The sequence below is a fragment of the Ambystoma mexicanum genome, chromosome 11 (genome assembly GCF_040938575.1).
Source record: "Ambystoma mexicanum isolate Mex_15411 chromosome 11, UKY_AmexF1_1, whole genome shotgun sequence".
Lineage (NCBI taxonomy): Eukaryota > Metazoa > Chordata > Amphibia > Caudata > Ambystomatidae > Ambystoma > Ambystoma mexicanum.
The window spans coordinates 1,479,692,037-1,479,712,502 of record NC_090934.1 but is presented as its reverse complement, the minus strand read 5'-3'; the positions used below and the strand labels follow the sequence as shown (position 1 = coordinate 1,479,712,502).

Genomic DNA, 20,466 nt, shown 5'->3' with positions numbered 1-20,466 from the left:
GAAGAGTTTGAGGTTAAAGCTATTTTAGAGTCTCATAATTGCAGAGGTTAATTGTAGTATTTAATTTACTAGAAGGGTTTTGGTCCTGAAGAGGTCTTGGGAATCGGCTGAAGATGTTCATGCCCCATTGCTTGTTTCTAAATTTCACCAAAGGTTTCCCTTAAAGTCTGGCCCTGGGACAGGTCCTTGCAGAGGGGGTACTGTCAGTGACATCAGGTGTTATGCGGGAAAGGTTAGGTTAAGATCTAGGAGACAGTCAGTATGGCACATAAGTATGAGGGTGGTGATTTAGGGTGCAATATTAAATGGTTGTCAGTTTTCCTTAATATTTTTTCCCAGAGATCTACAGTTGAGTTTTCAAAATGGAGGATTGGGGTGGAACCCAGGCCAAGATGATGTATATCCTCAGCCGAGATCCAATGTAGAATGTTGCGGGAAGATTGTCCTGGCAGTCCATTGTAGACTGCCTTTAATAATTTTCCCTTTGAGTAACCAGTCAAGTTTAAATGAGCTCCATTTAGGCCTACCTCTTTGGACATTTGAAGCCAGAAGATTCAAGCAAGTTTAAAGAGAACTGCAGTCTACAATTTTCTGGTGGGAGCGCAGCTTTTTAGCGAGCCGTTGCAAATAGTCAGCAAAGACTCTTAACTCTGTTTTTGGTTAGGGGAAGCAGCGTAGTTAGGGTTTGTGAGACTGTCTTCTTGTACGATGTTCTTTGGACCCGGAACTATTCTGAATAGGGAAGGAATGCATGCAGTTACAACACGACCTTAGCAAATTGTTTATTCTTTGTTTTAAGCAGTGTATGACTCGCATGGGGCCGCAAGCAGCATTAGTGTGAAAGCGGCGTTATTGGGAAGTTTCACCACTACTGTGAAATTGACTTGATTTTTGCCTCCGGTGCTCGCTGTTCAATGCGGGTTACCACGGAATGTTTATTTCACCACTTGGAAGCCGCGTTAGTTTTCGCGTTTTCAAGCGAATGAAGGAGTTCAGCAGTAGTACGCAGCACCTCAGAGGTTGCGTGCATCGGCAAAAATTATCTTTAAGATTCTGACACAGGTTCAGTGAACGGTTACAAAGGAAAGGATCTTACCTGATTCGCAGCTCTTAAGGATTGGATTACAATCTTATTTTAAAGCACAACAACCAGTAGGTTATTTCCAAACGCATAACATGCGTACTAGAAAAGCTGGCGGCCATCTTTTTAGCCTTCTGGGAAATTTTGTTGGGTGTGCATTTTATGTATTTGGGAATATAGTACAGGAAATAAACATTACATTTTATGGAACTGCTTGACAACGCAATTTACCAAGTTTGAAAGTGGAAATGGGTAACTATGTAGCAATTAAGGTTCATTTGAGAAGCAGCACTGAGAAACCCTTTTTACTGCAAAAAGTACATTTTGAATTTTCAGCAAGTTAAAGAATACAGACTTACCTGGAATGAAACCAGATTTAATTTGGAGAAAGACGGTTTCTTTGAAATTTAGAGTAATTGTGTTCTAACACCTTTTAATTCCAATGCAGGGTGCAAATAAGCAAGACGAGCTCCTGTGTTTTTGTCCCATTTCCCCTCCCCACCCCCCAAATCTGATCTGATCCCCCCCTGTAACTCAAAGGTCGGTAACAGAACAGCTGGTGAGGGATTGTGGGGTTCAGGCAAAATGGGAACCTGATACCTACTCTGCACTCTGGATCATGTCGGAAGAGAAGAGAGTGAAGCTCCCTTTTCAAGCTCTGCTACAGCTGCGGACCACAGAATGTGTTTGTGGAGGACAAACTCCTTCAGTGCCTCTGTCTCCATCCGGACTGCAGAGGAGGAGATTGCGAGAGCTGCCTCTGGTTCACCAAGAGAACCATGAAGGATAGTCGCAGTAGACTGGTGGCGTGACTCAGCGCCAAGGCCTCTGCCCCATGCGCCAAGCAGGGGCTTGCCTCACCCAGGATCAGCCGGTCGGAGGAGCGGGCTTCTAAGTCCTTTGAGGTCACCTCATCCGTGGGGGGCCCAAGACAAGGCCAAGCACTGAGTCAGTTTGTCAGGGACGCCGCGCAAGCAGGTTCCGCAATGAGCATGGCATGCTCTACCTCACCATCTGCCTCAATCTCCAGCCATCAATCCAGCTCCTCCTCGAAGAGGAAATCGGCCAAGCTACAGGAGAAGCCAGAAAAGCCTAGGGTGCAAGAAAAGGCAGCTGACGTGCCAAAGAGAGCCCAGGCTGCGCAAGACAAATCGTTTACGATTGAGATGGAGGCTGCTCTCTCGAGGGCCAAAGGGTCTGACCCTGTGAAGGTACCCCCGACTGCACCCAGTCTCCCTACCCCCGAGGTGGGAGGCCTTAGCTGCAGGCGCTGGAGAGAACACCAGAAAAGAGCATGCCGTCGCTAAGCCCGAATCCGACCCACTCAGGATGCAAAAAAAGGGGGGAGAGGAGGCCTCAGCGAAGGATATACTCGACACGGATGTTTCTTCCTCGGATGAGGAAGACCAGGTGTCCATACACACAATCCACAAGGACGTGAGGGACAGCGGAAATACCAACAGGGACAACGGCACGGGGCCTAGTAGGCCTACTGCTCCAACTCTACCGATGTATCACTGGACATTCTTTCGACCCTGCACACAGTAATGGAAAATCAGAAAAGGATGCTGCCGTCTCTGGTGGCCCTGGATCAGCCTCGGGGAACAAAGAGGAAGCGCCATGCAACGCTGCTGCATCAACCTCCACTCTCATTCCATGTGCCTTCCCCTGTGAGGGACCCAGGGACAGACGCGGCAGACTACGACATTGTTGTGGCAGGTGGTTGCCGCAGCCAAGGGCGTCCCCACTGGATGGGGTAGTTTCATGGCATGGTCGCCAGAGCGTCCAGACTCTTCCAGCTAATGCCCGAGAACATCAAAAAGGAAGTTTTCCTTTACCACAGGTGCGAGACCAAAAGGAAAACCATCATGGCAGTGCCTCCTCTTGGATGACGTTTGGGAGGAAGGCTTGGCTCTTTTGAAGAACCCGGCCACGGCCCCGCCAAGCTGGATAGGTTGGAGGAAAAAGTACAGGGTGCTGGAGTCCACACCCAAGTGCCTAGGGTCGCAACCGTCACCGGACTGTCGGCAGCAACAAGGAAGAGGTTGTCTAATACCTAGTCATCGTCCTCTGTCATCCCGGACAGTGAGGGGAAGAAGTTGGACGCCATGGGGAGAAGGGTCATCTACTCTAGCATCGACCGTCATAGCGGCCAACGTACTGGTGATCCTGGCCAGGTACGACTGGGAGCTGTGGTACAAGTTGGCCCCGATTATCGAGTTACTTCCCGACGACAAGTGGCTGGAAGCAATCTCCCTCCTCCAGGAAGGGCCAGTGGCATCCTACCATGCCATCAGTGGCCCTGGACATCGCCGGCATAGGTTTCTGACAGATGGGGAACAGTGCCTCCCTCTCTCGTTGAGGTTGGCAGAAGGCCGCTCATTTCTGGCAGTGGGCCCAAACGACAGTACTGGACATGCCCTTTGTGAAGACAGTCAACGAGTCCTTACAAGCCATCAAGACTGATAGACAGCTTTTGCCCTGGGCTCTCCAACAACACTGCTCTTCCTTTTGTACCCCTTGCGGGAAGTCCGCCGATCGACAAAGGGTTTCAGTGGAGGTTCATTGTACTGTCAGCCCTCCGGTTCCACGACCAAGGAGGCCTACATAGACTGTTCCAAGGCTTTCAGTGGAAGTGGCTAGTGCCGTAGTCACCCACAAGGCGGAACTCAGGTGCCAAAGCAAGACTGAGTCGGCCAGGACGTTGGGCCTCCACCCACGCACCCCGGTGGGAGGCCGGCTGGCGTGATTAGTCAGCGACTGGAAGATCTCCACCGACAGATGGGTGCTGAAGGCTCTCGCCCACGGACATAACCTGGAGTTTCAGCAAGTGTCTGTGGATCCCACCAGTGATCCTGCAGGAGCAGCACATCCTTCAGCTTCTGCAGTAGGTACAGGCCCAGCTAGGGAAAGGGGCGATGGAGCTAGTTCCAAGACAGTTCTGGAGTCTACTACAGATACTACTTAGTCAAAAAAGACTGGGGCTGTATGCCTATTCTAGACCTGCTGGCGTCTGGACAAGTACCAAAATTTCAAGATGGTTGCTTTGCAGCATGTGCTTGGCCAACTGGAGGAAGTAGACTTCTTGATGTCGCTGGATCTGGAGGATGCCTACTTCCAATGCTTCCTGTGGATGGGAACATGGAAGTTCCTACGCTTTGTGGTGCAAGGAATTCACTACCAATTCAAGGCTCTCCCTTTCGGCCTGAAGTCGGCACCCACGGTATTTACGAAGTACCTATGAGTTTCGAGGGGACACACATGAACCTGTACTTCGACTGGCTCATCTGGGCCAAGTCAAGGGAAGTAGCCGTTGAACACACGCAGAGGACTGTCCAGCTGCTGACGGATCAGGGGTGCTCCATAAATTATCCAAAGTCCAGCTTGACTCCATTGCAGAACACTGTTCCAGGGATCCATGCTCAACAAATTCTCCTGCCAGGCATTGCCCTCTGGGGAGAGAGGAGCGGCCATTCTGGAGAATGTACAACAGCACCCGACCACCAGAGCTCTCCAGAGAGGCGTAGGACTTGTGGCACTGGGCCGTCAACCAAGAGATGTTCCTCATCCCCTTTCACCTGGCGGGAGTCTGGCACACCATTGCCGATTCCCTCAGGGAGTTGCGCTCCTGCCACGATAAAGTTGATAAAGCAGTCAGTCTTACTGTTCAAGATTATTTGGTTACAGCACAAAAGGGGCAAAGGGTTGTAACTGTCTCTAGGGGCCTTCGGAGAAGGACCGGGGGGCAGAACCACAATGTACCTGGTGCTGAAGTTCTTGGTGCTAGACAGCGTTGAGGCGGTTCCAGGGTGCTTCGCAGCCATTGAGACGAGTTAGTGGCATTAGACCGCTGCGGGTACCAGGCGGCATGCAGTTTGGCAAGCGGGGCTGGACGGACGTCTGCAGGCTGTCCAGCGCAGCGGCTTGGGCCAAGAATAGTTATCTGTGCTGGTTGGCGGACCTGGAATGTTGTTCAAGGCATCTTGGACGGCTCTGCTCACTACAGCATGACAAGTCACCGGTGCAGCTGGATGCGGTTTGAGAACTTCAGTCTCAAATTGTCCTTACAAAGATGGACGCTGGCTGATGCTTGTTTACCACTCCTCCTAGTTTCTTCAGAGGGTTTGTGTCCTTTCAAGGCGGACAGCCCAAAGCTCAGGAGAGTGTTGGCAGGCAACAGCCTTGCCTTTTTGTCCAGAGACTCTCCAGCACTTCCCACCTAGGAAGCTTGATGTCTGAACCTAGCAGGGCCTGCTGTGTGCTGACTGGGTACCAGTTCTGGAGCTGCTGGACGGGTCCTCTGATTCTGGCATCTCCCTTGGTTTACTGGGAGATATGTAGGGGAGGGATCTTGCTTGCCTCTTCACTGGCGGAAGATGTAAGGTAGACTGTACCTTCATCTCGCGGCCCAAATGTGTCCTCGTTGCTGCTTGCAAAGTCTTCAGATCTTCTAAGTGAGAAGTTCAGCCCTCTTTTAAAGCCAAATGCGCCCCAGTGATTGGTGTAGTATAAGCCTACCTTAATGAACCCATTCTGAGTCCCCCACCAACAGTCTTCTGTTATGCATGAGGTCAGGACCAGAGTGTTCTGCAACAGGAAAGGTAATGGGTGGCAACATATACTCCGAAGTCCCACCTATCTTCCCGTCTGTTGTAGATAAGTCTCTCTCTGGTTAATTGAGCCCTCTGTGACTCTCTATTAAAGCGCAGGTTGTCCCTTGAAGTATGTTCTGGGAGCAGACTTCCTGTCTTCCCCCAAACCACATGCCTCTCCCCTATGAAAGGGGTCTCTGCAGGGGTTTGCCTATGGTAAATAGTGGACTCAGACATGCATTTCACTGCCTTTCATATGGAGGGATGGGAACCAGCTTCAAGTTGACATTTTGCACACCAAAGGGGTGTTGGGCCCGCCTTCCTGTTCTCTCTGGCCACCAAGCCCACTCGGCAGGCTTGCCTCAATTATCTCTCAGTATGCACCACCACCACCACCAGCCAGAGAACAAAGGAATGCAGATAAATGGAGCCTTTGATATTTTTATTTGGCTGCTCATAGCTGGTGGAAGGTGTCTTCCCCCTTCTTGGAATTCTTTGATGGACCGAGGGCTGTCGCATTCCATGTGAATGACAGGGGAAGATGCGCCTGTTGGATGTCTTCCCAGAGAACAGGTGACTGTTTTGGTGTGGGAAGCAGATGAAATGGCCGCACTCGTTTGAGGTTGGTCTCCCATCATTTTCATTTATCAAAAAAGCCTAGGCTAGCGCCCTCTTCCCTGTGCAGATGGTCTAATTCCTCACAGTGCCAGTCGAAGATCATCAACCCTCTGAGGGTCGCAGCCCTGCAGATTCTGCCATACTACTTGCCCTTGGCAAAGGCGGGGCTGGCGCACGTCTCTAACGAGGTGCATCTGGCGGTTATCTCCCGCTACACCAGGTCTCCAGGACAATCTTCTCTTTGGTCCCACCTTCTCGTTGAGGAGTTCCTCAAAGGACTGTTGCGATCTTTGCTGCCGGTGAAGGCTTCTGCCCCGGCATAGGAACTCGATGTGGTGCTGACGAGGCTCATGGGGGCGGGGGGAGGGTTGGCTTTTGAGCCTATGTATCAGGCCCCTATCGTTCCTCTCATGGATTACTGCTTTCCTCGTGGCCATCCCCTCTGCCAGGAGGGTGGGGGAAGATCCAGGCCCTATCCTGCCAACAGCCATATCTGACTTTTCACTAGTCGAGGGTGGTGCTATGAATGCACCCCTCCTTCATGACTAAGGTTCTTTCGGAATTCCATCTCAACAAGCCTTTGGTGTTGCCTGTATGCTTTCCGAAACCTTAATCACCGGCTGACTGGTTGGACGTTGCTTGTGCTCTGAAGTTCTATGTGGCATGCACAAAGAGTTTTCGGAAGACGTCTCAACTCTTTGTGAACTTTGGTCCTGTTAACCATGGGTAGGCCTTGTCCTGATTTGAGTTTGGTCCTCGGCGGTAACCCTTTGGGTGTCGAGGCTCCATTGTGTCTGCGAGGAAACCTGGGAGGATCCAGAAACTCTGCTTTACTTTGTCTTGTGTAACTGAAAGGTAACAGTTTCCACTTGGGGCTGATTGTCCTGATTGGACAGCCAGTGTGAAATCCTAATAAAAGGGGAGTTTCCTGAGGAAGAAGGTAAGTTGACCACTGGAACAGAAGATCTGAAGACTACCAGAGACTCCTACAGCCGCTTCCAAGAACCGCAAAGAGGTCACTGCTGTCTTGAACCTTTTTCTGAATTGGCAGATTCAAAGAAGACTCCTCCCTTTGGCTGGTGGGACCAACTAGCCATAAGACAACCTGCGGAACGAGCCATCTCCAGGCGTGCTGTGACCTTCGTGGGCTGCAAGCTGCCAATACCAGGGTACCTCCGACCCTATTGCAGTGCATAGTCTTTCCGTGAACGAATCCACTCAGAACTTTGGTGGGCCCCAGGTGGACCTCCACAGGCAGGACCCCCCTCGTTAAACCCCCCCCTCCCCTCCTCAACACAGCACAGGACCAAAGAATCGAGGCAGATGGACCGGGTGGGGAATAAATGTTCATCCTTGGAACCTGAAAAATCTGCAGATGTTGGGAGTATGAAGAATGCTTTGCTGAGTCCTTTCTCTCCGCTGCGACATTCCCCCGTTTCACCACAACCCAGGAACAGGAGACCGGGTCCCCCATTGTTGCACCGTGAAAGAATCCAGCTTCATATTCTTCACCACTCCTCTGGTACTGTGGGGTGTGGGACTGGCATGGTATCAAGAGATGAGACAGCCAACCAATGTATTTCTAAACCAAGCTTGATTAATAATCTGGATGGTGTAACGCCTAACTAACCCTATATACTAAGGTGGGATTTTCCCTGCCTAAAGAAATCTAAGGAATGTCTGTGTCCACAAGTCCAAATCAAGTCTGTGTCAAAACCTATGCTTGTCCTCGCAACTACAACAAAAACTAGCGGGGAAATGTTCTCAACCAAATGGAACTGTTCCACTTCAATAGAGTTCCAATATAACTTTGTTTCAAGGAGGTTTGCTCACGTTCTGAAGTTACCTTTCACAGGTATCACAGTTCGCATCAAAAAGGTGGTTTTGGGTTTCCTTTCCCCAAGTTCAAATGTAACCAAGTTCATACAACGCTATGATCTTGGGACTCCATTCCCCAAGATGAGCAACCTCTAGTTCTTTGGTTCTCAGGGTACCCTTCCCCAAGATTTTTACTGAACAGTTTTATTGAACAGTTGACTTGCTTCCTCTGTTCAAAAGTTCACAAGAAAATACCTGGTTCGTTTGACCCATCCTTTGGTTAGCTTCACCAAAAACACACACTTTGTTGCTTTTCCAATGTTTACTGGTTTCTGGTGTAGACGCAGTTGTCAGACCACATGGTCCACCCATCACTGGTCACGCAACCATACATTTCACCAAAGCCTTTGTTATCTCAAGGTGCTTTTCTGGTTTTGCTTGATGCACTTGATTCACTCAATGTTCATGCACTTTAGCACTCCATAATTTAATCAATAACCGCTTTCTTTTCAGTATTTCAGAAATGTTACATTTACTTGGTGTCACTCAAACTACGAATTTCCTGCCGCTCCAGAATCATGAAATGCAATGTTACATTTATCAAGCTATCACCTTACATTCTGTTCAGCTTTGAAAAGTAGTTATACAAGCTGTAATGCACCTTTTATGCAGTTCAGTATTCACTACTTTCGTGGACCGTTATTAATGCCAAGGTCCTTTGGTGTGCTCTGGTCTTACTGTCTCCTGACACTTACCAGGTCTCTGTAGCTTCGTTCGGCGGCGTCTCCTCGAGCGGGTAAACCAACTTGTCAGTGCGCCAGGTACTCCGTTCAGCACATGCCCGCCTTCGTGCTTGGCTCCGCCTCTGCTCCCTGACTGGGCCCGCTGTATGCCTTCCCTCACAGGGGCTCCCAGTCCTGCAGTCAACTCAGCAAGACTCTGGATCTTCAGCATGTCAGCATCTCTGCTTCTCGCTCCTCAGCATAGCAGTTCCTTCTGCGACTGCACCTCCACCGTACATGTGCTTCTGGATTCCACCTTTTATACTCTTCTTTGTTCCAAACGGGCTGCAGGTGTAATGAGGTACCTCAATTGCCTGACCCTCCTTAAGCCTTTAAGTGTGACATGCTTTATCTTTACTGATACATGCCTTCAGGCCACTCTTCTTCGTCCCACTACTAGGGTGGTGTTTATAGTAGGAAATCTGCACTGCTCCTAGTTGTCTCTTCTCAGTGTGAGGGAAAACTATAGCGGAGGATGACCTGAGATTGGCAATAGCCCATAAAGCTTAAGGGAGGGGAGGTTTGGTCAATATCGGGAAAGGGGGGGGAAGGGGGCTACCATGTCTTGCCTTCAGGCACTTTCTCTCTTTCCCCAACAACCCTCCACTCAGGTGATGCTCCCTTGCTTGTCCACCCCCAGGGTTGGGATCCAAAAGGAGTGACCCTTCCCTGGCTACCTGAACTGAAGCGCCCTGGTTAGCAGATGTAAGACTACCTTCAGGTTTCTCACAGGGTACTTCTTAACTCGGGCTATTTTGATGCTCCTCTGCTGGATTGCTGATTCTGGTGTTTGGGTGTTCACCCATGCCCTTCGCCCATGAGGCTTGTGCGCCTAGAGACAGCCTTTCCCAAGGTCCCTGAAACCTTACTCATACGTCCCCTTTCCTCCATCCTTGTGGGTGTCCCCCAACATGAGGATAGTACCAGAGCCTTTGGCAGCGAAAAATTGAGCTCCCCTCCCCCTCCCCCCCTTAAATTTAGTATAGCACTTTTCCCACATGGACAGTGTCGGACCTGGCAGTGAGCGCAGACACCTTTTTTAAAAAAAACGAATTGCATTACTTTTTGCTTTCCGCTTGCTCTGTTTTAGTTTTTTCAATCTTTATTTAACTTCCCTTTGGCGCCTCGCCTCCCCTGGCGCATGTCTGGTGCAGGAGGATTCATGAGCTGTTTCATGCGACTGCTCATTCCCTGCCTCAGACCACCATGCACTCATTCTTGGGGCCTGACCACCGCTGGAATGCATTTTTGGCTTGCAGCGCAATGAAGAATCGGTTGTCGCAGTGGAGAGTGATCTTCCACACTTCTCCACCTCACCTTAATGACTTTTTCTCCAGAACTTCTTGTCAACACAAGGTAGGCCCTCTGTTCAGCATGGCTCCAGAGTGCAGCACCTCCTTCCCCGTGGTTCCCAAGGAGAGGGGTTCCTTAGATTAGGTTCTGGCAGGCCTGGAGCCTTTAAGGCTCCCAAGCCAAGGGGCCTGTGCCCTCTTCCAGGTGCTCCGGGGGCAGACCTTAAGGCAGTGTAGGCTACCGGCTCCCCAGCTGAGGGGCTCAGGGGCCCTACCATGCTGCCCTCAAGGAGTGATCAAGTTTGTTGTCCTCTTCAACCACAATGGGTAATAGATCACGTGCCACCCCCAAGAGTCTGTCCTCAGCATGATCCAGCACGGCTGCATGCACAGGTGCTGAGGGAGTCCAGCCTACCGGAGCTCGCTCCGAGGTCTTGAGTTAGGGCACTGACTACCGGCTATCCCGTCGAGGGCTCAGCGACTACTCGAGTAATCTCACAGGTCGATGCTTCCACTGCATTTGCAAGACCCAAGGTGTATCGTCCCATGTCTGAGGCCCCTTCTGGTTCAAGACCTTCACACCCTCCCGGCCAGGCCGTGGTGCAAGGCTTCAAAATGGCGGAGAGGCATGCGGCAGAGCGTACCAGGCTGGCGGCCTTCTTGGATCCAATTCAGGGCCCACCTGTGCTCTCGCTCATTGAATGGGCTCTGCGTAGATCCCAGTCCCCTTCCCTCTGGAAGCAGTAGCAGATTGTACAATACAGGCACCTGGTCTCCTCAGGGGTACATCTACCCATCACAGCCTTATGTCTACATGTCTCTGGCGCTTTGACCAGGCGCAGAGACTAGCGCCTCAGAGTGTCGGGCCCCTAAGGACCCAGCAGCTTGCGAGGACTGCTTCGAGCGATTCTTCTTCCTCATGTGTTACCTCCGATGAAGGGGCTCCTGAAGGATATAGCGAAGGTCATTCCGCAGGTTGTGCCCCCTCCTCTGGGTACCCATCCTTTTTCTCCAGCGCGGCCATTTCCAGTCCCTCCCCCGGTCCAGGCCCTATCAGTTATTCAGACCACTGCACCTCCTGTGCCACCAATTGTGGTACAGGACAAGCAAGGCTCCTTCAAGGCCGGTCTGGCAGATGCCCGGGTCATTGCGCAGGACCTCATGGAGTCTTCTGTCTCCCACATACACAGCCAGCAGATGCCTGTGCCTTGGTGTGAAGATGAGGATGGCGCAGATGCATGCCACTAAGTTCGCTGGCTTGTGAGGGTGGGGTCACTGATGGGTTTTGCACTCCTGCCAGAGACTGGGGGATATAATTTCTCAGCTGGGGTTCTCCCTCAACCAGAGGAAATCAGTTGTGCCCATCTCAGGACCTGGTCTTCCTAGGGATGTGTTGGAAAACTACCATGCAACAGGTGTTCCCTACGCTGGAGTGGCTCTTGTCCCTCTGCATGGCGGTGGGGCACACACTGGCCAACTCGACCGCCTCTGCATGGTGGTTCCAGCACATTCTGGGCATGATGGCATACTGCGTGCTCACTGTACAGCACACTTGCCTTAAGATGGTGTCTCCAGCTCCACCTGGCGGCCATTTGAGATAAGGAGACGTGCCCAAAGCCACTGCTCCTACTGCCAGTTATTCGCCAGTTGATGATGGATGATGAATTTCAGTGGGAGCACCCTTCAACCAACTGGAGGCGGTGGTGATGACGGACTCCTCTTTCGGGCTGCGGGGGCAACGCTGGAGGGCTATGTGATGACGCATGGTCCTGGACGGAAGCCCTCCTGCATATCAATGTGCTCAAGCTCAGGGCATTGTGCCTGGCCCTCGAGGCGTTTTTGACCCTCATCGGGGACAAGCCAGTTCCGGTCAGGACGGACAATTCTAATACAAAGTTTTACCTGAACAAGCAGGGTGGCATCTCCTCTCATTCACCGTACGCCCCCCAATACCTCTCCTACTGCATGGAGGCGGGATCGATCTGGCAATGGGCCCTGACGGAGGGAGTTTGGATTTCAGCATCCACCCCCTGGGGGACAGCAATGCAGAAGTAGACAGTGGAGCAGCTTGGCGTTCAACACCTGTAAGCGGGAGTTGCACACACTCCTTCTTGCCCCTGGTTCAATGTTGTGGGGGGTTCGCGGACCTGGATTTGTTTGCATCCCCTCTGAATCCCAAGTGCTCAGTTTTGCTTCATAAGCAGGTCGGTGGTCCCTGGGAGATGCCTTTCAGATCTTTTGGCACGGCTGCATGTTATACGTTCCCGCCCACCACTCTGCTCCAATGGACCCTCCGCAAGTTCCAGGCTTCGGCAGGTTGCAGCCTCATCCTTAATGCCCCCCACTGGCCTTCGAGGCCCTGGTTTTCAGATCTGCTGCAGTTGTGCTTTAACGGTCGCGTCCACCTTCCAATCTCCAGTTGGGGCTTCCTGACTCAGCAGGTCGGGGCAGTGCAACATCCAGACACTGCTTCGTTCCTGACCAGCAGAGCCTTCAGCATGCTCAATTTTCATGACACCTGGATATCATTCAGCAGGTCAGGAGTCCCTTGACTCAGTACAAGAGCAAATGGACTAGGTTTCACCACTGTCACCTGTCCTTTGGATGATGTACTGGCTTTTGCAGCACACATGGCTCGCTCTGGAGGCCAGGTGGATACTTGCCCCACTTACTTGCTGGCTGTTGGGTCTTACAAGAATTCCACTGAAAATGTTATCAGTGGTCAACCTAGTGGTTAAAGCCCTTCTTAAGGGTTTCTCTAGGCTTTTTCCTCAGGTGTATAGGCCGCACCTGGTCTGGGACCTCAATGTGGTTCTTGCAGCTTTGCAGTGCAAGCCTTTTGAGCTTATGGCCTCTGGACATCCGCTTGGTGACATTAAAACAGTTTCACTGGTGGCTCTCACCTCGGCGCACAGGTTTAGTGAGCTGCAGGCGTTTTGTTGTGAGCCCATCACCACATTTTATGACAAGGTCATCTAGTGCACTCACCCAAACTTCTTGCCCAAGGTGGTCTCTTTATTTCATCTGAATCGAGATCAGCCTGCCGGTGTTCTTCCCGAACCCGCAGCAAGAGGCAGAAAGTGCCCTACATTCCTTCGACCTCAAGAGTGTCTTCAAGTTTTCTCTCTGACAAACTCCTTCAGGAAGTCTGAGCCATTGTTTGACTTTTGGGGGCTCCTCCCTTGGCTCTTGGGCTTCCAAGGCTTTCATCGCCCTTTGGATGGTTCAGGCCATTTCGGAGGCCTACACACAGCCATGGACAAACCTGTACCAGGGAGGATTCATGCTCATGCGGTCAGAACTAGGGACACGGCCATCGCGGTTCAGAGACCTGCTTCTTGGGATGTCATCAGCAAGGTGGCTACTTGGGCCACTCTGTCGGCCTTCTGTAAGCACTACTCACTGGACACCAGCTCCAGGCACTATGCAGGGTTTGCTCAGGCGGTACTGAACTTTAAAAAAAAAATGGTATTAATTTGTTTTAGTTATGCAACTTTACAAATATATTTCTTAAAACAAGTTCAGTCAAATACGTACACCATTTTTTTAAACTGTTATTGACAGACAAAAGGGATTGATAATAAACGGTGAAATGAGAGAGAGAAAAAAAAAAACACCTAAATTCATATATTTGAAAAATCCAAGATAGAAAAGTGTATCAGAAGCCTTAGATTAACATTTTTCACATTACTGTTAGTATAAGTAACATTAGTGCGGCAGATGTTGGTCTCATACTCATTTTTTTGCTCTACCCATTGTCCTAGTGCTTAGCTGTGTTATTACGGATGTTTTATAGATGGATCGATGCCGTCTCTAGCATTTGGCTATGCTTTTGTCTTTATTTGCAGCATCTTCAGGCTGCATTTTGGCCTGGTGCCCATTAATCGCTAGGCTCATCAAGCTGAATTTTATGCAGGTACCTGAGCATTGCACATCATTTACACTGTCTTGGTGTCTAATAGTCTGTAGTCTTTAAAGTGGTGTGCAAAATAGTATTTTCTCAGACTTGCTAGAGCTCGACATTCCAGCATGATGTTCTGGAGCGTTGCAGTTTTACTTTCGTCCTAGATATGAGGCAGGTTATCACAGCTCCACCCTATGTTGTTCGGTGGAATAGCCCACAAGAATGGAGGAGACGGGACATATGAGTAATTAGAGTTAATCTCTGTAGTGACTGATTACCCATAGTCTCCTTTCCCTGCTTGTATGCCAAGGGCTGCTAATATGTATTAAGAATAGCCAGGTATCTAAGCGTCAAAAGGGACTGAGGTGGCAGAGGGCACTGCCTCGGCGGGGCTTTCCTGCGCACCCCTGACCCCCTTCTGCTCTATGCTAAATTTAAAGGGATGCTCAATTGTTCACTGCCAAAGGTTCAGGTACTGTCCCCAGGATGGACACCCACAAGGATGTAGGAAAGGGGACTGAGTACTCTAGTCACTGCTGTGTGTAATTTCTGACTTGAAGCATTTTGCTAACCTGTAATAGAAGAATCCTCTGGAAGTTTGCCTTTTCTGCTGCTGCGTCTTACCTGCTCTCCCCGCCCAGACAGACTTTGAAGAACTCATACCCAGTGGGGGATGGACTACTGAAGTCTTAAGGCCTCTGAAAAGTATTACAAGTCATTAAAAGTGTTGTACTGCTATTGCTGGTACTGAATAATCCTTTTATTTTCCTACAACAATATTTTCTGAGTTGCTACAAGTCATTTAATTTGCAATTGAACTGTTCATGAGCTGTATACTTCCCTCTCCTGAAGTATTGCTGGTGGTTTCTATTGTCGATTAATTAAAATAGTAGTTGCCTTGTGTGTATATCAAATGTCTATTTTACTTTAACTACACGTTTGTAAGAGGTTTGTTGGGCCTATGTATTAACTGAGTTCATTATACTTAACTACAGCGCACATCCTCCTCCTAAGATGAGCCTAGCTGCCCTGCCATTTTACCAAACCTTTGGGTAGTAGACTTGTACTGAGAGTTGGGGATTTGAAGGTACGGCCTCGAGCTGTGCGCTTTATCTTTTTTTCATAATGCTTTTATGAATCCGACATTTCCTTTTAATTTAGCCGGATGCTACTTCAGGCTACGACTCTTGACTGGGCGCTGCCTACACAAATTTATGCTGCTAGTTAGCGCTTGCATTTTTGATATATTTATTTTAAATTCTTTCGTTTTCTAGTGGTGACATGATTTCCCTGTAGCTGACTAGTGGCAGTGGGTGCCTGGACTCTGCTGTGCACTGAGGCTCGTGCTCGGTCAGCACAGTCTTTCTTTACTTTCCTTACCCCATTCACCATCATGGGCAGCCTGTCCTCACTGCCCGCTTGTAGGAGGACCAGATTGACTCCAGTAATACCATGGGGTTGAAATGGAACCCTTGCGCAGACAGCGCAGCGGGCACATGCTCGCTGTGCCAAAGTTAAGCCCCTCTGGGTCGGTCCGGGAGTGTGGTGGGGGGGGGGGAGGGCTCTAGTCTTTAGGCACTACTCGCGTGACGCTCTACTTGCTCTCTAACCTGTTGGTCTGATTGTGCCTAGAGGCATGTCAGTGCAGGGATTATAAGGGGAGACGGTTAAGACTACTGGTAAAGAGCATTTAGCTGCCATACTTATTAATGCCCGATCGATGGTGGTGCATGCCCACTTCCTTTGAGGTACTGTTAGAAACGCAGCCTGATCTGGTGTCTCGACTGAGACCTGGCTAAGAGAGGCATCTACCCCGATATTTTCTCATGCCCTACCTGCTCATTATAACATTGTCCAACTGGATTGGATTTCTGTCCATCCGTGGGCAGGGGATGCAGTGATATTCAAGTCTTCTCTCCACATTTCCATGATTTCCTTGGTCCACGAGTTGCAAATGGAAGCATTGTTGGTACATCTGACGGTATCTGCTTCCTTTTCTTGGAATTTCCTCGTTATTTATCGGCCACCAGGATCCTGTGTCCTTTCCTAATCCCTTCTTAGAGTTTGTTTTGCCCCTTCAGGTCAAATAAGGGAACCTGACTGTATTAGATTTTAACATGATACCTAATGCCCCCATGCCCACGGAACTATCCCAATTCTGTGAGGCAATGCTGGATTTGGAGCTGGCTCAATTTGTCTGACGCAACACATACCCAGTGTGGCATCCTGGATCTTATTTTCACGTCTGCAACCAGCATTTCTTGTGTTCAGGGGAAGCAGGTACTGTGGTTCGACCAGACGTCTTTCTTTTTATATTTTGGGCCCCACATGGCAGGCTAGAGGACCCCCAGCTACCTCTTGGAGACGTAACTGGCACACAGTTGCTCCTCCGCTCACTATCCTCTGAGATAGTGGTCTGATGCAGGCACTATTGAGCTCTCCTCACTTTCAGGCATCCTAGTTGATGATAACCCTGTAGCCCTGTTTGAAGTGGCTCAGGCCTGGAAACGCCCGTCTGAGCCATGTTTCACAGATTCTCTTAAAGCATCTTCCCTGCAAGTCAGACAGGCAAAGTGTAAATGGCGCTGTGCATATGGATCTGTGCAAAAGGCCTCCCTTCGATATCTTACTGAAGTATACCATCAGGATGTGATGACAGCTAATTAAACCTATTTCACTAGCAAGGTTGAGTTAGCTCTCAACCAATCTAAGGAACTCTTCTCTGTGGTTAACTTTCTCTTTGGCCACCTGGTTCTCCCCTATGGTGCCGGCTTCTCAAGCTCTGACTCGCTTTCAGATTTTTCTACACTAAGCTAGTGGATATTCGCAATAACATTTTAGGCTGTAAGCAGCACATAGCTACGGCTCCAATTTGTGAAAGGATGGATAACGACAGCATGGGATGGAACACTGTTCCTTAATTTTTGGCCAGTTAAGTACTGCAGGCAGTGGGGCGTCTGAAGTCTGCGGCCCTGTCTGATCCCATGCCATTGGCCACCCTTAAAACGATATTGCAGGCCATGATCCCCTGGGGGGTCGAGACAGTGAATTCTACCGGTGAAGCAGGTATGACCCCCACCAACTTCAAGCAGGCTACTGTGATTCCACTTTTAAACCCTCTTTGGATACGTCGGTGCTGGCAAGCTTTCTCCTTCCTTTTTTCATGAAATTGCTAGTCTCTGATAGCGCCCCTTCTTTAATCTTTTCTGGAATCTTCACAATTTATTTTATTTTGCTCCTTTCAGTTGTGGTTTTGGCCGGGACGGGGCACCGAAAGTGTCCTGGTGTCAGTGTTTGATTTATCTCACCATGTTGGTGGATCAGGGCGAAGTGGGGGCCCTGATTCTGTTAGATCTGTCAGTGGCATTCGACACGGTCGACCACGTCATCCTGTTATCTCGTCTGGAGACAGTGGGCCTCTCTGGGCACGTCCTGGTTTGTATCCTTCCTCTTAGATAGGAGTCAGTCACTCTCTCTGCCTCCCTTTCTATCTTCCTCTCGCACATTATTCTGTGTTCCACAGGGGTCTGCCTTGTCCCCCATGCTCTTTAACATCCATATTCAGCCGCTGATTCACCTCATCCGTTCCTATGGCTTCCGTTGTTACTTCTAGGCCGATGTCACTTAGATCCTGAACCATCTTGACCAGGACCAAGTGACTGCAGCCCATGAGCTGCGGGAGTGTTTGTCGGCAGTGGGCAACTGGATGAGTGCGAGCTGGCTGAAGCTGAATGGGGACAAGACAGACATTTTGGTGGTGGGTTCTCACTCTGCTTCGGCTGTGTTCTACTTCCTTTTGGTCTTCCACCTTGGGTGTTCTTCCTGTTCCGGTAAAGGTGGTTAAGAACTTGGGGATCCTTTTTGTCATCTGACCTATCCATCTCAAGTTAGCGCGGTCTCTAAGACTGGACATTTTCTCCTTGGAGTGCTGCGCAGAGTTCTGCCTTTCTTGCTGAAATGTCTGCGACCGCTGGTAGTACCTTATGTAATTACTAGCAACTACTACAATAATGCACTCTATCTGGCACAACCCTTGGGCTTGAGCCAGTCTACAACTGCTGAAAAATGTAGCAGTTAGAGTGGCTACCAACTCCCCCTATGGAGCTCGTAGAAGTCCTGTGCTTCAGTCTCTTCACTGGCTCCCGGTGGCCCAGCGGATTAAATGTAAAGCTTTGTGCCTGGTACACTGCCTTTTTTAGGCAGGGGTGGGAATACCTGCAGGATAAATTCCCCCCATATCACGGGAAGGCCTCTGCGCTAAGGCAATGCAATCTAGTGGTTATCTCGAAGGTCCGCTTGGCCCGTGTGGGTGGACATGCTTTTTTCATATGCAGCCAGTAAACTCTGTAATGGGCTTCCATCTAGCCTTGGAGGCATGGTGAACCATCTACAGGTTAGACTGGTGCTGAAAACATTCCTGTTATAGGGCCACTGAAGTGGGCGACATCCTTACTTTTCCTTGCGTGTGGGCTATAAATGCAATTAACATAACATACCAAGGATAGTTTTATAAAGTTTCACCTTTAGTAGACTTTAGGGAAACTCCCCTAACATTAGCTTTGTTTAATAGCTTGCACTGGAGACAGTTATTACGAGCATTGGACGCCTTTCAGCTTTCTCGCAATTATGCGGTCTCGCAGTACGTCGCTTTCACTGGAATGTGCTCGCTCATGGGCTTGATTTAGTGATCATTTTGAATACCTGTGCTTTAAGTATGCACATGTGTTTTTTTTGTAAAGGAAAAAACTGAAATGGAACACTGCTCCAATCCAAGAAGAGGCCCCATTGCGAAAACTAATGGTACAACACTACATGGGTACGTAATTTGCTTAGGTCAGGGTTGAGGGATAAAATATTTCAGAATACAGAGTGTACACTAGTCGCTTGCTGAGGTAAGGACTGAATTTGCATCCCCAAAAAAAATGTACATGGGGGACTTGTTTAACTGAAATATCGCCATCCTAGGCCTCTTGCAACCTTTGAAGTCGGGGAGGGCCCTAGCTTCCTCATTTCAGTTTCAGAACCCTCATCTGTTCTTTCCTCCCTGCTCTCCCTACAGCTGGAAGAAGAGTTGAAGGTGCGCATTCTTGCTTGGGAGCAAGAGCAATTCCAGGAATTTATGGTAAATGGGCAGAAATTCATGGATTACGTATCTGAGCAATGGCAGATGCTTCACATCGAAAAAGAGCGAGAGAAGCAAGAAAGGGTAAGATTAACAAGCAACCGCGTCCAATGTATGAATGCTGCACGCAGTGAAAATCCTATGTTCATTTTACTATTAATGGCTTTGGCTGTTTACATGTTGTGCTGACTTTGGATTTGTTACCAAAGTGCTTCAAAGCAAATGTTAAGTACATCTGTGCGGGGATACCTGCCATTGGATCTTGGCAAAGTGTATCTCCTCCACTAGTTTAGATGTTCATGTTTTTAAGGTGATTCGTTCCAAGGTCTGGGCCACATAGACTATAGATCGCAATCTGAAAATGCAGCTTCTGCCTTTTTTTTTTTTTAGTGTAACATTGATATATTCTATCGCGCTCGTACACAAGTGTTTCAGAACGAGACAAGGCAAGAGGGGAACAAAATAGCGATCTTACTAGGCCCAGTGACATTGAGAACGCGCAAGTGCATGGGAGAGGGGGGAGGGGAAAAGTACATGGAAGGGGGGAGAGGTGGAAAGTGCGAAGCAGAGGAGAAACAGATAAATAACAATAAATAAATAATAAAGGCAACAAACAGTGGTAATGCAGCCAGCAATTTGCAAGTGCTAGGTTTAAGGCAGCAGGCAGGGTAGGTCTGATAAGTGCAGGAAGAAAAAGGGGGGGCTGTATGGGTACAGATACAGACCCCAGTGCAAGGGGTGGCCCAGAGGCAGTGCTTGAGGGTGGCAGGATGAGCAGGTACCTGGGCCCAAAAGACAGAGGGTGGCCAGGTGCACGGTGCCAAGAGATCAGATCAGCAGGTGAGAGGGGGAGCTAAGGCAGAAGAAAAGAGGAAGGTCTTGAGGTGCTTCCGGAACCGGAGATGGGTCTCAAGTTTTAGAGTGGCAGGGAGGCTGTTCCAGAGGGAAGCCGCAGCTGAAGACAGATCTACCCCCAGCTTGTTTCTTAGAAAAACGACTGACCCTGAGGGAGTTGGAGGTAGAGGAGCGAAGAGCTCGACAGAGGAGGTATTTGCGGAGGGATAGCTGAAGGTATTTTGGACCCAGGCCCCAGAAAGCCTTGTGGACAATGCAGAGGGTTTTGAATTTGATCCTTGCATCCACCGGTGGAGAGACTTCAGAGCTGGAGAGATACGATCCCAGGGCTTGAGGCCAAGGACAAGTCTTGCAGTCCTGTTCTGGATAAGTTGCAGAGGGCGGAGAGTAGAGGCAGGTAGA

General features: G+C 49.7%; 1 protein-coding gene across 4 annotated transcripts in view; it reads left to right on the top strand.

Annotated features, from left to right (window-relative positions):
• The window catches only part of PRC1 (protein regulator of cytokinesis 1), a 626,832-nt gene that overhangs the window by 389,876 nt on the left and 216,490 nt on the right, over positions 1-20,466 (top strand). For all 4 annotated transcript variants that reach the window (XM_069625201.1, XM_069625203.1, XM_069625202.1 and 1 more), the window contains exon 10: positions 19,147-19,293. In XM_069625201.1, coding sequence (XP_069481302.1) covers positions 19,147-19,293 — 147 coding nt within the window. The remainder of the gene's footprint in view (positions 1-19,146; positions 19,294-20,466) is intronic.